Raw genomic sequence first — 17788 nt, 5'->3', positions numbered from 1 at the left:
TATTGTTTTCATCAGTGATCAAAACATTTATTTTCTCAGAAGTGGCCTTACGGAAGAGGAATGGGGCCCACATGTGAAAAAATCTATTTAAATCAGAAATCTGAGGGAGTTTTTTACTCCAAATTCTGCTTCATGAGAACAAAAATCTGAATTCTGAGAAAAGAAAAGAAAGGATCTGTCAACAGGAGGCGGTGTTTCACTCAGTTTGGGCTCCGGTGGCTCCGCCCCGACTCCGGTCCGTCTGACTGTGCCACCGCCGGACAGTGCTTTTTTTATACTTCTGTTGTAATGTGGAACTTCAGAAAAGTGCTGAATGTCAGAAAAAAATGTTTCCTCAGGCAGAAACTCAAACTGACTCACTTTAAGTTTTTCTTCCTCTTTTTTTATTTGGAAGTTCAAAAACATCAAGTTTGAATAAACTGACGATCAGCTGAAAAAAACTTGTTTAAATTTACTCCTTTAAATAATAGAAATCACAGATTCATCGGCAGGAGTGAAATGTAACAAAGTACATTTACTTGAGTTGAGGTTCTTACTGTATTTGAGTATTTCCATTTTACGTAACTTTCTGCTTCTACTCAACTACATCTGAAAGGTGAATGTACTTTTTACTCCACTTCAATACTTAATTACTAACTTGACAGGTCACAGTTTTACTTCCCCTCTAGACATCTATCTCCAGATGTGTTGATGTTGAATGTTTGTGATAAACTGAAGGATGAAGTGCTCCATTATAAGTTGAGAAAAGTCTCCTCCTTAAGTTAAATAAACTCTTTTAAAACCCCTCTAAGTTTAGCTGGACGATGCATCGCAAAGCTGGAAAAAGGCTGTTTTGAACCATGAAAGTTGTTCTTTTCTGAGATACATTGTTCTCACAGGCAGTGATGTAATGTATTCAAGTGCCTTACTTAAATACAATCTTTAGGTACTTGTACTTTAGTAAGTAAGTATTTCCATTTTCTGCTACGTTATACTTCCACTCACTACATTTTGGAGGCATAAATTGTACTTTTTATTGTACTATAGAAGAAAACTTGAAACTATTGATTGAGACCATAAACTCATCAGGAAACTGAGATTGTAAATCAAGTGATGAGTAGGGTCACTTTTTCATAAGCTTACATACAATCTGACTTGTTTTTGAAACCAGAGGAGTCACCCCCTGCTGGCCATTTGGAAGAATGCAGGTTTAAGGCACCTGCTCCATCCACATTGTTAATGGTAGGGAGCTTTGAAGTACGATGACATCAGCATCCGTCATCCTGCCTGTGAAGCTCTGATTGGCCGGTGGTTTCTCCAAACAGGTGAGCAGATGTTAATGAACAGCACACCTGTCAATCTTGACCAGAACCACAGGAAGACTTCACTTTTTGACCGGTTTCAAAATAAAATAAATCAATGTGAGTCTGATCTCGATGAAAGAAAGAGCTGATGACATCATAACGTCTGTGATGCACTTTGATTTCATTTGATTTATTTGAAGTATTTCATGATTTTTATCAGGCAGTAAGAGTCTGAAAGCAGCACGAAGCCTGCTTCACTTTCTTCTCTTGCTTCCCTCAGAACGCAGGGTGGTGTGGGTGGTGTCTTGTCAGGTGGAGGGTGGGTGGTGTGGGTGGAGTGTAGCTGCTGTTGACACAGAGGAAGTTTGGCTCCTTCAGTTTGACTTCAACAGTCACCAGAGACAGAAAGAGAAAGATGAAGATTTATTTTGTGGTGCTGTCGATCGCCCTCAGTGGCTGCTACTCTGCTAAAGGTCAGAAAAACAAACTTTATTTACCCTTAAATAACTTTTTATTAACCAGGTATCAATGCTTCTTTAAGGGTTTAGTATCTGTATTCATGTGTGAATCAAGACATGTACAGAAATTAAAGCATGCACAACATTTCACTTCATCCATGGACGATGAAGTTGTACTAATTAGTAATGATAAATGTTATTGAATATTTATCACATACGTATATATAAGCATATATATTACTGTTGTCAGATGTAAATCTCGTATCTGTGTGTCAGATGGTCATAAAGTACCATAATGAACTGACAACACAACACTTTTGTGGTTGTGGTGGTTTCTTAATGGTTATAGACGCATCAATAATAATTATAAACACTTTTTACACCTGTTAATCAACAGTAATTAACTGTTTGGCAAAAGTGACCATTTATTATCCGTTAATTACTGCTCATTAACAGTTATTGAATGTTATTTACCAGGTATCAATGCTTCTTTAAGGGTTTAGTATCTTTATTAATGTTTGAAGGAAAACAAGTAAAAAGCATGTCGCAACATTTCACAATAAAACGATTCATGAACAATAAGGTTAAAGTTGTAACTATACTAATTAGTAATGATAAATGTTAGTTAATATCAAACAACAGTTTGTAGGCATATGTCTACTGTTGTAAGATGTAAAGCTCATATCTGTGTGTCAGATGTTCATAAGTACCATTATTAACATTAATGAACTGCTAACAAACTATTTTATATCCCCATAAATCAGCTATAATTGTTAATAAAAGTTAATTAAGTAACGCTTTATAATGACCATAATTAATACATGGTAAGTGTATAGTTAATTAAATGTTAGCTAATAGTTATCGGACTGTTAACAATGAAATTTTTTGTTCATTACTTGTCAAATAATGACACTTTGGGATTGCAGCAGATCCGTCCTACAATCCCAAAGTGTCAGTTTTTGACGAGTTGGGACTGAGACTCAAAATTCAACGTTTTCTTTATCGACAATGATATGTTATGATTTCTTTCTTGTGACAAATGTACTTATTGTAAGACGCTTTGGATAAAGGCGTCTGCTCAATGCCCTAAATTTTATTAACATCTGACACACACTGTCAAATGAAGTAATTAAGTAATCTGGACGGAGCAGGGGAATATACAGAATATACAAAATATGTATTCAAATACATATAAATATAGACAAATATATGTTATGATGCAAAAAGCAACAAACAGATGAATCAGGCTCCTCTCATGAAATAAACAAGGAACATTTCTTCAACACTTTACACACAAATATAAAATCATAATTGCTGCCGCTTTATGTAATCTTCTTCCTTATCCTCCTCCTCCTTCTTCTTCTTCTTCTTCCTTATCCTCCTTCCTCTTCTCCATAATCTCCTTCTTCTGTCTTCTTCCAATCTGCCCTCTTCTTCATTTTCTTCCTCTTTTTTTCGCCATCATCATCTTCTTCTCCATCTTATTCTTTGTCGTCTTCTGCGTTTTCATGATCTTCCACATCTTCTTCTTCGCCTTCAGTTTCTTATACTTCTTCTTCCATGTCTTCATCATCATCTCCTTCATCTTCCTCCTCTTCTTCTCCCTCTTCTTCCTCCTCTCCCTCTTCTTCTTCTACTACAAGACGGTTGTGGATGTAAACATGTTGCTGTGGTGACCAGTTCCTCACCACTCCCACAGAGTTCTAACAAAGAAGAAGTGAGACAAGGAAGTAAAGGGACCCCCCAACACACACATTACCCGTAGTGTGTGTGAGTGTGTGTGTGTGTGTGTGTGTGTGTGTGTGTGTGTGTGTGTGTGTGTGTGTGTGTGTGTGTGTGGTCTCTGGTAGAAAATGTGTTTCCTGACTTTCTGAGGTTTCATCACACCGACCCCCCCGACACTGAAACCTTTTAACTGCAGGATTTTTTCCAAAACAGGACTCAGATCTGTTGATATAAAAACCTCACATCTCCGTGTTTTCAGTCGATTAGAGAATTACATTTAAAACTCTGATCATCAGTAATCATTGAAGCTATTAATCCATCAAACTCACAGAGGTTTTGTTTCTGTTTTGAATCGTTGTGTTGCAACTCTGAGACGTTTTCACATGTTGTTTTATAAACCAAACAATGAATCGCTTCTTGTGTGAACTCACCTGAACCAACACACTTCCTGCTCAGGTCTGACAAGGTTTTTCAACAGAAACTAATACAAATGCTTCAATTTTTAACCCTTAAATAAACTGTGCAGTCAGCCAAATCTATCTGTTCCTGAAAAGAGAAACGGTGGAGTTACAAGGTTTAACTCTCCAACATGAAATATTAAAACAGATTTTCTCAGTCAATATATTGTCTTCTGTTTTAAATATCTTTATATCATGATGTGACATAAATGTCGTCTGTTCTTGGTTTCATTTCATGTCATTTCCTGAACTCAACAGACTGTTCTACTTGTTCTAATACTCGTCTTCACCCACTCAGTCATTATATCAACATTACTGATGATTATTGATCAGAAAGCTCTTTGTGTTAATATTTTGTCAAAGTACCAATAGCCAGCCCTACGATATTGTTGCAATATCGATATTGAAGTAGGGCCTATTTGGTGATGTTTTAAATAAACATTAAAAGGCCAAAGAAAAAAAAAAGACAAGACCTCTTAAGTAAAGATATAAAGTACAGGCTCTAAAATGTACGTAAATGTAAGTATAAAAGTAAAAAGTGTCCCTCTGAAGGACATTTCTACCAACCATTTCTGTGCAAAACTAACTGAAGCTCACGTCATATTTATATAATTCAAAGACTATTAAACTTAAAGGTAGAATCAGTAGGATTTGTCCCAGCTGTTCCTAAACGCACCACAAAGAAAATTGATTGTTGAGTCTCATTCCCAGGAAGTCAAATAGCAACATTTTGTGTTGGTAAAGCATTGTAAATAATGATGATCGATAATTCTCCTCAAGTGCATTAAAACTTAAGTAACAAGTAAGAAAAAACATACTTGATACTTAATTATAAGCCTGTTCACTGACCCTGAAGAGTTGTTATAATGATGCTGCTGATGTGGATGTGAAATATTGAGTCATGCGCCACTAACGCAGTCGGAAAGTCTTAAATTGCTCAATGTCTTCATCATGAAGTGGTTCAAAGGCTCTGATGCTGCTCAGTGTTTCCCAGCATGCTTCAGGTGGGATCTTGATAGCTGATGGTAATGAGAGTAAAAGTTTACTCCTACTTGGGTTTTTTACTTTCTAATTTGAGGTTTACACACGCTGAAGGTGGAAGTGAATCATGTAGAGTCAAATATGAACAGAGCCTTCAGGAGCTGCAGCTTCCTGAAACATAACAACCTGTTTATGAAGCCTTTGTGTGATTTTACATTGATCAGTTGATCAATCAAAATAACGTTAATAACAATAATGTTGATTAAAGGAGCAGTTTGTAACCTTTGTATTTTGTGTGTGTGTATATATACACATATAAATAACCTCACAAAATGTAAATAAATGAAATACTCTTACTTCTGTGCTCCTTCAAAAACAGAAAAATACAACTGTACACCGTCAAAACTCAGTTGCCTTGTTAACTCATCGTTAAACCTGGTAGGAAGTCAAAAAAATTCCAAGTATCAATTTGGAAACTTTGAATGAGTCAAAATAAATTTTACAGTATCAGGCAAGTCTGCTGGACTTTCCTGAAAACATTCAAGGCGACAGCCCCATACATCTGACCCGGCCCAGGTCCAACCAGAGGAAAACCAAGAACAAGGCAAAAAAAGAAGAGTAAGAGACAAAGAAGAGCAGGAAATCAAAAAATAAAGATGACATCCAGCTAGTTTAGAGTCAATCACAGTATGAAACGTACAAAAGGGACATGTTGTGTGCAACCGTTTTAGATTCTGGATTTTGACATGAGGGAGACAGAATATTTAACTGGTTTATTTAACTTTCTTTGTTAAAAAGCAAAAAGCAAATCAGATGCAAACATTACGACATGTTGAGTTAAACATGTGGTGGATCATTTAAGATAGAAATGGACAAACAACTTCTTGTTACAGTTAAAAAAACTCTTCAACTCTCTGAACTTTGTCTTTATTTCATAAAGCAGCAGGAGCATGCTGCCAGACTGCTGACACACACACACACACACACACACACACACACACACACACACACACACACACTGCTGACTGTTTCACTTCTTGTTCTGATTGTGAAACCCAATGACACGCATCTTCAACTGTCACATGAAGCTTCACAACAAATCCGGCTGATTAAATCTAATTATTGATCAAATCAGTGATCAACCAGGGACACCTGATGAACACTGATGATCTTAATTCATTTCAAGATGACGACTCTGTTATCAGGTTGAACGGTGGTTCTTAACTCATCTTTTCAATTAACATTTTCCTGATTGCCTGAAATACGTTTGAGATCGGGGCTGACAGAGTTACAGCAGCACATGTTCATGATGTATTTCCTGTGTCTCACTACAAGAACAGACAGATCACTTTATTAAACTAAATTTGATTGCTGGAGGCTCAGATTTTGCCCGTAGGCTGCTGTTTGCTAACCGCTGCTGTAAAAGATGGAGGATTAAATCCAAAGTTAAGCATCATGAGTTCCTCCACATGTTAACAGAAGACAATTAGAGGTTTCTGTTATTCTAATAATCTTATGAACATGTTATTCATCAGGTTGAAAGCAGACATGTACAGTTGGTTTCGTGAATCTGACTTTCGAAAAACAAATGTCACAGGAAGTGATGTCGGAGATTTGAGAGATGAATAGAAAATAGAATAAAGGTCATTAAGTTTCTGTAGTTTATGGTTGCAGAGTTTATATGTCTTCGTGGATAGAAAGTGTTTATTTTATTGGGACAAATCTTAATGCGTTTCTTTACTCTGCTGTTGACTCTTTGACTTTTATTAGCGACCATATGTTTAGTATGTTAGCAGCTGTTTGGAGGCCTACACCTGCAGGTTGGCCTTCACAATGAGCGATGGTGTGTCGTGTTCATTGTTTCTCTGACTTGTTAATTAGATATGTGGTGCTATATTGAGCTAAGATCACTTTAACTGAGGTGTTAGGGCATTTTACCCTTGACTCAGTCTGAGAGGAGGTGTAATATGTATTTATCTATTTGTTATATTTTGTTCTTGTTTATTTTGGTAAATCAGTTGACGAGAATGTCTGACTATACAAGATGGAAGCAGGAAATGCTGTGTTGCAATCGTCACCCTAAAATATTATTTTTATATTTTGCAGCATATTAAATGTGTCACACCAGTTTGAGCCTGCGAGACATCTTTCTGGGCACCGCTACATAAGGAACGTGCACAGATCTGCAGCTATGTAACATGGCTGTTGTGTCGATCAAAACAAACACATCTCTAAACATCTCCATTAATTGAAAATCAGAGGAACGTGAGTGTAAAAACTGAAGTTTTGACTTCAGTCGTCTTCACTGCAGGTGACCACCATGACATCGAACCCGCTGCCATGACGATGGGCGCTGCCCAGTCAGACGCCCACTCACAGCCAAAGCTGTTGGAACTGGTCCAGAGTCAGCAGCAGGAGCAGCCGTGGAAGACGGAGGTCCTGGATCTCCTGAAAGAGCTGGTCCTAATCCAGAAGGAGCTCTCTAAGAGCCAAGTCCAGGTGGTTGAACTGCTTGGGACACTGGGAACTCAGGTGGGTCGAGTTTGGTTCAGTTTAGGTCAAGTTAAGTTAAGTTAAGTTAAATTAAGTTAAGTTAAGTTAAGTTTTATTTAGGTCATGTTTAGTTTAGCTTAATTTAGTTCAGCTTAGTTTAGGTTTAGTTTACTGTATTTCCTCAAATAAAAGCCAGATCTCAAATAATGGCCGGGAGCATTTTTGACACAAATAAATACAAGCTATTGATAAAAACAAGGGTGAATAAACTACTGTCACCGCCATTTATGTAATTAAATGTAATTTAAGAACAACTATAGCTTATAGTAATGACAAAGTACCGATAGATGGCAGTAGCTGCACCTGATGTATTGTAATGGATCAGTGCAAGTCGTTGAGTTTTCCACAACAAATTTCTGCAAATAAAAGCCTTGTTAGAAATTGAAGGGACTTTTAATTTGAAACAAATCCGTACTAACTAATTTATCTCAGGTTTATTTATTTAAATAAGATTAAGACAAGGTTTAGTTTAATTTATCTCAGGTTTATTTAGTTTAGATAGGGTTTGAAAAGGTTTAGTGAAGTTTATATGAGTAGGATTTTTAAAGTCTTACTTAAAGATCACATTTGAATTATATCATCATCTACATCTGACATCTAATCTGACTCTAACTGAGCTAACGTTCTGACGTTGTGTCCTCAGGGTTCCCAGCAGATCCAGGATCTGCAGAACGTGGCTCGTCATCAGAGTCTGCTGGTTGAAAACCACCAGGCTTTACTGCTGCAGACATCCCGCATCGCCACCCACCTGCAGGACATGAACAAGAAACCTCCGGCCCTGGATGTCACTGTTCCGGGACATTAAGATCCTCTGATTGTCCACAGGCAGCCAATGAGATCCTCCGTTTGTACTGACAGTGGGATATGTTCTGAGCCAGCCAATAAGGTTGATTTGTTCTGACTGAGCTGGCCAATGATTTACATCTTCTAGCAGCTAACCAATGAGATTGCCTGTTATTAACCAGTCAGTTAATCAATGGTAATCAGTATGCTGACATTGATGATCAAAGCATTAATACTTGTTTTTCTTGAAATAAGATTTAGAAAATTGCATTAACCAAATACATTGTTTCATGAAATCAAAAATAGAAGTGAAGAAGCATCACTGGATGAGCTAACAAGCAGCTTGTTGTAATGTCAGTGAGATATCCTTGATTTTTCATCTGTGAACTGTTTTACATCTTCTCTGTTGTATCCTCTTTCTTCTCTGATTTTAAATAAAATTATGTTATATCATCCATCCATTGTACCGTTTCTGTTTTCTTCTCTGTCTATTGTTAGTGTATCACAGCAGTAATATTCAGTATTGTGTGCGGTTTTACTCAACACTGTCCTTTTGGCTGGAGCACAACAAAGTTGAACACATAGGTCTGTCCCACTGAGTGATGAAGTAACACCATTGATTGTTTGATTGTAGTTTCTCCACTGGTCGCTGCTCTCTTAAACATTATTTTTATTTTTGTGGCAGTCATATGCTCAGTTGTATTGGAATGAAATAAAGTCAATAAAGTGAGAAAAGAAAAACAAACAAAAAAAGAAAATTGGAGCCCATTCATCTTGAGTTTAAAGATGCAATGATTTCACTTTTGCCATGTGTACCCTCACAGCAAAACACTGTTGAGCATTAAAAAAAGTTCTACAGCAAGGTGCAGAGGGCCCAGGAGCACATTGGCCATACACGCTCCAACCACTAGGTTTCAACCTAGTCCTGTTCGTTTAAACTCAATTTTTATTCAGGCTAACTGCATAGCTCCATGGATGGCCACCACTTTCACTCAGTCTTAAATGTCTCGACAACTGGTGAATGGATTGTGATGAAGTTCATTTAACACATTATTGTTCCCCTCACGATGAATAGTAATGACACTGGTGATCAATATATCCTTATCATGTGAAATGATCAGGGAAAATCAAAATGTGCCGGACGGATCATAGAGTTTGGTTCAGACATTCATTGTTTGCCAAAGTTATTCAATTAATTTACTGTTTGATTGTTTCAGAGCCTCCTGGTCCTCCATTGGTCCGTCTGAACTCTGACCTCCTACCAAACCAAACTGAGGTGGTTCTGACAGCTGGTACCCCCTTCAGCCTCAGTTGTCATGGTAACGGCTCGGTCCGATGGTCCTCTACTGCGTTCAGTCTTATGTTCGATGACAATCTGCAGGATCTGGTGCAAGTACAGAAGTCGATCCCCAGGCACACCGGGACATACCGCTGTGGGTACACCAACCGGAGCCTGGAACACCTGCACACATGGATCCACCTGTATGTCAAAGGTAAGATGAGCTGAGGTCACGACCCCTGCCAGAGTCAGACAGATTAATTCAGTTTTCTTAAAATTACCTTCATTTCCCATAATGCCCTTCTCTCAGATCCTGCTCGCCCCAGCAGCGTTTTCATCACACCTCGCAGAGCCCCTGATTTCAAGGAAGACCAGGACTCCCTATTCAGATGTCTACTGACTGACCCTTCAGTCACTAACCTCACCCTCCAATCCGAGGGCAGCAGTGGGGGAAGGCGGCAAGGCCTGCCTCGGGGCATGAATGTGACTCTTGACCCCAAGAGAGGAGCCTTGATTCGAGACCTGCAGAGGTCGTTCAACGGACGCTACTTTTGTTCAGGCTGGAAGGACGGACAGCAGTTCAAATCCGAAGCTGTTGACCTTCGGGTGGTCCCCAGTAAGACCTGTCTTACTACCTGTCTCTGTCTGTTTACCTGTCTGTCTGTACCCCGGTCTATTCACCTGTGGACCTGCCGGTGCTTCCCTAAAAAGTTCTGACTGTGACTTTCTGTAAAGTTGGTGGTGGTCCACAGTGATACCCGTCTCTCTGTTGGTCTGTCTTGGGTTATGTCCAATTCTGCTTGTCTCCCAAGTGACCTGTCTGTCTACCTATCTGTCTGCAGGGTTGCGTCATCCTCCCTCCGTGTCTGTCAGTCAGGCTGTAGTGGTCCGTCTGGAAGGAGAGAAGTTTGAGGTCACCTGTCTGAGCAGTAACCCCAACCATTTCCACAACCTCACCTGGACAGACCCGAACAAAAAGGTCAGAGATCAGAGGTCACCTCTGTGTCTTTACACCCGACAAACTGTCTGTTCTGATTTTCATTGGTTGTTTGTTTTTTCCAGAAGCTAAATGTCCCTGTTAAACGTAAACCGTTTGACAGCCGCCATTGCATGGAAAGCACTGTGACGGTCTCTGCTGTCAATCGGACACACAGTGGGACCTACACCTGCACAGCTATCAATGACGCTGGCATCGCCACGGCTACCACACAGCTCAAAGTTCTGGGTATAAACATTTGGTGACAACACAAGATAATAAACTTGTGGGATTAATATTTATTAATCTGGAATTAGATAATAATGAGAACTCAGGAATAAAATTAAGAAACAAAAATTTGTTGGAGTAACATAAAAATTCAAGGGAATAACATTACTTTAAGAGACAAAATAACTTGATCAAGTGATAGCGTGATCAAGATAATAAGTTTGGGTGAAAAATATATTTTTGTACTGGTTTCAGTTCCAAATGAGTCTCTGCATCAACATGGATAAACTGATCTTAGTGTGATATTTACTTTCTCTCCTCTTTTCCTACCAGATGGCCCCTACCTGTGGATCTACCTGCAGCCGATGCAGCATGCTAACACTAACAACAAGACCACAGAAGTCAATGAGGAACTGGTTGCTAACATTAGCAGCATGCCAATGAAGATGCAAGGAAAGCTTGAAGCTAAAATTAGCAGTGGTTCACAAGTGAACAAGGAATTAATATCGAATGTTAGCACCAATAGAATGGATGCAGAAGGGGATAGCAGTGCTAATATCAGCGGCAGCAGCACGGTCGAGGTCTACGAAGGTCGAGATGTGATGCTGACGTTTGTGATGCAGTCGTATCCTCCAATCAGGAACCAGCGCTGGATGATACCAAACGTCAACAACAACAACACAGTGTACCAAGAGAGCTACACTACTTACAGCTACAGGTTAGCATGCTAAGAGCTACAGGCTAGCATTATGAGACTTCTACCATAGATCAGGAAAAGACCTGCTACACCAACAATATCACCTTAAGGTTTGTTATTGTTGATGTTACGGTGATATTGTTTATTTAAGATTTGTCAAGCTACAGCAGCCAGACTTGTTTGTTAAGATTGCATTGTTGGTGATGTTATCAGGCCCAGCAGCTTTACACATATTCATGCCATTGTTAAAGGTGGTATTGTTGGCAATAAGGTGGTGTTTGTCATGGTTAAGGTCGGAAGCAAGTTTGCTGTTGCCGCGAGTTCGTCAGGAGGATCGAGGTCGATACTCATTCCACTTCTCCAACTCATTCTTCAGCGGCTCACAGAACATCGACCTCCGAATTTTCCGTGAGAAACTTTGAATTGTCTTTTTTTCTATTTGCTTTTTCTTCTCCTCTTCTTCATCCTCTTCTTTTTCTTCCTCTTTCTGGCAACCTGTAAATCTTTAAATCTGTCATTGATTTCATAACGGTAAGGAGAAATAATTTATTATCAGATAAAACAATGTGAAGTTTTACTTTGTTACATTTTTTTCTGCCACTGTTGTAATCTTCTGAGTTTAAGAAACAAAAAAAATGTACTTTATCTTCCAGGTTCTCCGAGTGCCGCTATCAGTTCGGAGAATGACACTCTGACCTGCAGAAGCTCTGGACATCCACTACCCACAATCCTCTGGTACACCTGCCCAGGGATCCAGGACACGTATGTACAAACCAGATTGACAGTGATAACTGCTCCCAGCACCCCCTACAGGCTGCAAAGTTCAGCAACACCCTGATGATTTATCTGTTTATCTGAAGCAAAAATACATATAATATTAAACCTTATTCATAATTTTCAAAGCAGAATTGCAAAGTGCTTTATGTGAGAAAATCAAGATAAAACATTTCTGTACAGTTAATTAAAATAAATCAGAGAGAGAATGAAATAGAATAAAATAACCAATAAAATAAGGAGAAATTAATAAACAACAAAAAACACCAAACAAAGCTCCAAAGACCCTGATCTTCACCTTCTCCTCCTCCTCTGCAGGTGTGGAGATGTCTCCACCTACCAGGTTTCCCCAGATGATGTGACCTCACAGGAGGACGAGGAGGAAGTCAGAAAACACCTGACCCTTCCTCTGTCAGCTGGTAATGATGTCACTGCAGAGTGTGTCGCTTACAACCATGTGGGAGAGTCTCGTGAAGTCTTTTATCCTCGTAAGTGTCAGAGTATGTTGTTTTTAGAAATACCTCATATATGACTAAACATGTGGTCTTGTTGTTGTTGAATAAATGTGTTGTGATGTTTTTTGGTTCTGCAGGATCACCTAAAACACTCTTCACGAAGCCTCTGATTGGAGCTTTGAGTGCTGCTGCCGTACTTCTCCTGCTTTTATTGGTTGTCTTTTACAAGTGGAGACAGGTACGTTTGTTTATTATTACAGGGGTAGTATAGAAGTATACCTGCATAATAGACCAGTGCTATATACCATGTCCTATTCTGTTTCGTCATGCCCATCACTGATGAACACTTATACAAATACACGAAATCCAAATCAATGATGTTGTGAACAAGATATTAACCGTTGGAAACAGGATAATAAAAGAGATGAGAACACATTGGAATAAAAATCACAACTGAGAACTACTGACATGTTTCTCAATTTATAGATCTGAACAACATGAGTTTTAAAATCTTGCTGTTAGAAATTGTTGATCCTGTGATAACTGGGTGAAACTTGAGGAAATAGATCTGATAGAAAAATATATCAGAGTATCATCTGCATAAATGTTTAACCTCCGTTATTTGATTCTGGTATATTATTAATATATAAACTAAAGAAAATGAAATCATGTGGAATTACCTCTTGAAATGTTCATCACATAAACACTGACGGATACGTTTCTTAACATGGATTCATTCATCATCACTGCTTCATTCTCAAACTGCTGCCATGTTTTTACTTCTTCTCTTAGAAACCCAAATATGAGATTCGTTGGAAGATCATCGAGAGCACTGATGGAAACAACTACACCTTTGTTGACCCCACCCAGCTGCCGTACAACTACAAGTGGGAGTTTCCCAGAGACAAACTCCGCCTTGGTACGAGACAGTGTCTAATTCAACATCAGATACTACAATATTAAAGTCAGTTTAACTCTAAACACTATCAGGCTTAAGCCAGGATTTTTACTGAGGTCAATAGTCATGATGTGGGACATTACCATAGTGTTTAACTTTACCTTCTCTCAGTAAAGTTTATTTAGTTTTTATTCTGCAGTGTAGTTTGACCCTGCTCTCTCTGTCAGGTGGTGTTTTGGGATCGGGGGCCTTTGGGAAAGTCGTCGAAGCAACAGCGTACGGTCTGGGAAAGGACAACGACGTCACACGGGTCGCCGTCAAGATGCTCAAACGTCCGTCAACAAATCCTCATCTTCATCATCATTACGTGTACCAAACATTATCGTTGTGATGACACAGACTTATGTTTCATGTGTTGATGAACAGCGAGCGCTCTCTCTGTGGAACGTGAAGCTCTGATGTCGGAGCTGAAGATCCTCAGCCATCTTGGTTACCATGACAACATTGTGAACCTATTGGGCGCCTGCACACAAGGAGGTGATGACGGTTTTAATTGTTAACCACAAATATATAACAATCAGTATCAAACTACAACCATGTCACAAAAGTAGGGATGTGACAATCAAACATATAAATGTGACTTCTATTTACTGCCAATAATACGAATGTGGATCAGTCCGCTGCTGAAAATAGTCCCAATATATACAACAACTGCAGTGGGCATAATCTTTCTAAATTTTAACCTTTGACCTCTCTATATCCCATCAGGCCCCATGTTGATGATCACAGAGTACTGTAGCCATGGCGACTTACTCAACTTCCTGCGGGCTCACGCTCAGGACTTCATGGAGTCCTTTCTGAGTGTTGGTGAAGTGGAGGGGGAGGCCTTCTATAAGAACATGGCCGCCCAGCATGCGCGGCTCAGGAGGTCTGAAGCTTTTTGTCTTTACATTAACTGAATAAAATGTTTAAACAGCTGCAACAAAAACACATATTTATACAATGTTTATAGTTTATATTAGGCTGATTGAAGAGAGCATGACGTCATCTTTAGCTTCAGTTCATAATGATCTGTATATTTTCTTTATTGTAAAGACAAAAATAATTAATCGATAAATGAAAATGACTTGCAGCCCTCCCTCTGTACTGATGTCACTATGTGTGTGTGTGTGTGTTGTGTGTGTTGTGTATTGCAGTGATAGTGGTATATCCTGCTCTTCAGACTATCAGGAGATGCAGCCAGTTCTGAGTCCAGGACAAACAAACCTGGGTAAATGCCTGAACACACATTGAAACTCACCTTAACTCCCCAGAACTTATCTGAACACATTCAACTGTTTTTTGTGTCCGAGGTCAAACCTGTCTAACTTCCTGTCTGACTCTCTCTCAGGTGTGCAGACAGGCAGTCTGTTTGTTGGTGACCTCATGAGGTTTTCCCACCAGGTGGCTCAGGGTCTGGACTTCCTGTCCACCAGGAATGTAAGAACACGTACATATGTTTTTCATTCTACATTCGCGAGGACCTTAACTGTCAGAGATGCATTCCCTAGCCCTACTATTTAAGTAAGTTGAAGTTGTGTGTGCAGAAAAGTCCTACAATGCAAAAGTGTTCTTGCAATGCAGGGCTATGCTAAGCCCTCGGCTATCAGTTGATCCTGGGATAACCCTTTTCACAAACAGATTGTTAACCCAGGTTTACCCTCAAGCCAGGGGCTATACCATTCACACCACACTTGTACTCGCCCTGGCTAAGGGTTGTGGTACATTCTAGAAAGTTGTGTTACTACTCTGTTTACTTTAGCACTGTTTCACACTGGCACCTCAAAGCCCCGTTTTTAAAAGATTTTCTGGGGATAACCCCACAAAGTTTGGGCTAACCTGCTCTTATTACAACCACTGATAAGGACTTAGTTCGAACGGTCTCTCTTTGTGCACCCGTCTCTGTCCTTCTCCGTCCACCTGTCTGCCTCTAAGTCACCTGTCTCTCTCTGTCTTTCCACCTGTCTGTCTGTCAGTGTATCCACAGAGATGTAGCAGCGAGGAACGTCCTGCTGACTGATCATTGTGTTGCAAAGATCTGTGACTTCGGTTTGGCCCGGGACATCCGCAACGACGACAGCTACATCGTACAGGGAAATGTTAGTGTTAAACACAAATGCAGATGCTCAGCTGTTTACTGAAACGAAGTAAACGTTAATAAACCAATAGAACAAATGTACTATCACTTCTGCTTCCTGTTTGTTTTATTTTGACATTTTCTGTGTTTTATTGTGACAGGCTCGTCTCCCTGTGAAGTGGATGGCTCCAGAGAGCATCTTTCAGTGTGTTTACACCGTCCAGAGTGACGTCTGGTCCTACGGAGTCTTACTGTGGGAGATCTTCTCTCTGGGTAACCATGGCAACACGTGACATCCAGTCATAATACAGCTCTGATTAGGACCAATATTGATTATTGATTGTGACACTGAATTTTTGAGTGGAGGTCGTCAGGTATAAATGTTGTAACGTCTCTCCAGACTACAGCGCCCATGAGTTTTAGCGACATCGTGGTGACATCACACTCAGTCAGAACAACTGAAGCTGTGATTGGATGCTTCTGACAGCAATGCACTCTGGTACTTGTAGTTGACGTCTTTTACCTCTGTGTGTGTGTCTGCCCATACAGGTAAGAGCCCCTACCCAAACGTTGTCGTGGATACCCACTTTTACAAGATGATCAAAGATGGCGGCCACATGAATCAGCCAGACTTCGCTCCAGCAGAGATGTGAGAACACAGACAGACATTTCTTTTAATGTTAACAAAGTTCTTATGAATCTAACACCTGTCCTCTCAGGTATCAGCTGATGACGCACTGCTGGAGTTTGGAGCCCACAGACAGACCAACGTTTAAAATGATTGCTCAGATCATTAACAGGCTCCTGCCCTCCACCAGTGACACGTCACCATATCACAGCGACCAGGTGAGGATGAATCAAACACCTGTTGTGTGAGCTGGGCCCTCAGCTCCGTCTGACAGGCCGATCGCTTAATTTCTCTTCCTCTCGTCAGACGTACAGGAACATCGATGAGTGCAGAGAAGAAGAGGAAGAGGAGATCACAGGAATAAACACACTGAAGAGAGGAGAAGAAGAAGAGCGCCATGACGACGGTGATGATAAGGAGGAGGAGTCAGTGATGAGGAACATCTACCAGCTGTCCTGATCCTCCCCTCCAGTCGAACTGTGTTTCAGTTTCTCATGTTGTTTCCACTGTCCGTTCAAAATGAAACCTTTATTCAAACATTCAGAGTGAACAACACGAAAACACCTCAACTGTCAACAAAGATGTTGATGAAGGTTCTCAGTCATCCAGGTCGTGGTACTTCTAAGGTGCTAATACGTAGGCAAGTGCCTTGTTTCAATTTCTTGAAGACAAAGATACAACTGTGTCAACAAAGATCAAACTTTCCTGGACCACAAACCAAACTCTGTGTCATTTTCTTTAAAAAGAAAAAAGTTATGGGGGTGCTATGCCAAAGTATTGTTTTTTTATTTACATAATCTCACACACTTTTTCTCTGTAAATTAAATCCTTAGTAAGATGTCTTTCTTATTCTAAATGTACCTTTTATTGGGCTTATTGTAAAGATAGAAATGAATCGGCGTCATAAAACCACACCTATGCAGCTGCAGCACAATATGACCTTTTATTGATTTCAGTAAAGGTCATAAATTCTACAGAGCAAATGATCTTAAAGGTTAGATTACAAATTAAAAGTCAGGTACAGAAGCAGAGACTAACACTGACCGGATCAGTCTGATCAGGTCTGAACTTTGATTTCAGCAACTTGAAGAGAAGTTTGATTTAGTTTTTTTAAACTTTACATTTCATTGTTTAATCTTTATAAATCCACGCTTTCTCCTCTGTGATTGATCTGAAGTGTGATTTTTATTTTTTGTATTTTTGCTGTCACTTTTGTAAAAAAAAAAAAAAAAATTTAAAAATAAAAATAAATTCAAACTAACAAAAGAGATTGTTTTCACATTCACCTGCTGAAGGAGACTCATCACAAGACATAAAGACGTATATACACAGAGAAGACATGTTTATCGTTTATAATCAGTTTATTATGTATGACACACACTATAATGAAGTTGTTGGCAGATTAAAGTGTTTCTGAATGTTTTTGTTATATAACTCCTGTGGACAAACATACAGAGGCTGCTGTGTAACCAGATAATGAATGGTAATGTATTAAA

General features: G+C 39.5%; 1 protein-coding gene across 1 annotated transcript; it reads left to right on the top strand.

Annotated features, from left to right (window-relative positions):
• The first annotated feature begins 1672 nt into the window (after window positions 1–1672).
• Window positions 1673–17510, top strand: csf1rb (colony stimulating factor 1 receptor, b). Its single transcript, XM_084374655.1, has 21 exons — window positions 1673–1756; window positions 9459–9734; window positions 9831–10136; window positions 10363–10499; window positions 10583–10745; window positions 11058–11442; window positions 11714–11829; window positions 12075–12183; window positions 12514–12683; window positions 12788–12888; window positions 13443–13569; window positions 13776–13880; window positions 13975–14085; window positions 14317–14476; window positions 14745–14818; window positions 14939–15027; window positions 15564–15686; window positions 15826–15937; window positions 16214–16313; window positions 16384–16510; window positions 16599–17510. The coding sequence occupies exons 1-21, from the start codon at window positions 1699–1701 to the stop codon at window positions 16749–16751; spliced, it is 3102 nt and encodes a 1033-aa protein (XP_084230781.1). The 5' UTR covers window positions 1673–1698; the 3' UTR covers window positions 16752–17510.
• Window positions 17511–17788: the final 278 nt, after the last annotated feature.

The sequence above is a fragment of the Pagrus pagrus genome (genome assembly GCF_965226575.1).
Source record: "Pagrus pagrus genome assembly, chromosome: 14".
NCBI lineage: Eukaryota > Metazoa > Chordata > Actinopteri > Spariformes > Sparidae > Pagrus > Pagrus pagrus.
The sequence above is the reverse complement of the archived record's forward strand: the minus strand, read 5'-3'. Positions and strand labels throughout refer to the sequence as shown.

Coding starts and splice junctions, on each gene's coding strand:
- csf1rb (XM_084374655.1), top strand. CDS start 1,699: ATGAAGATTTATTTTGTGGTGCTGTCGATCGCCCTCAGTGGCTGCTAC. Junction 12,684..12,787: donor TCGTGAAGTCTTTTATCCTC/GTAAGTGTCAGA, acceptor TTGGTTCTGCAG/GATCACCTAAAACACTCTTC. Junction 15,687..15,825: donor GCTACATCGTACAGGGAAAT/GTTAGTGTTAAA, acceptor TTATTGTGACAG/GCTCGTCTCCCTGTGAAGTG.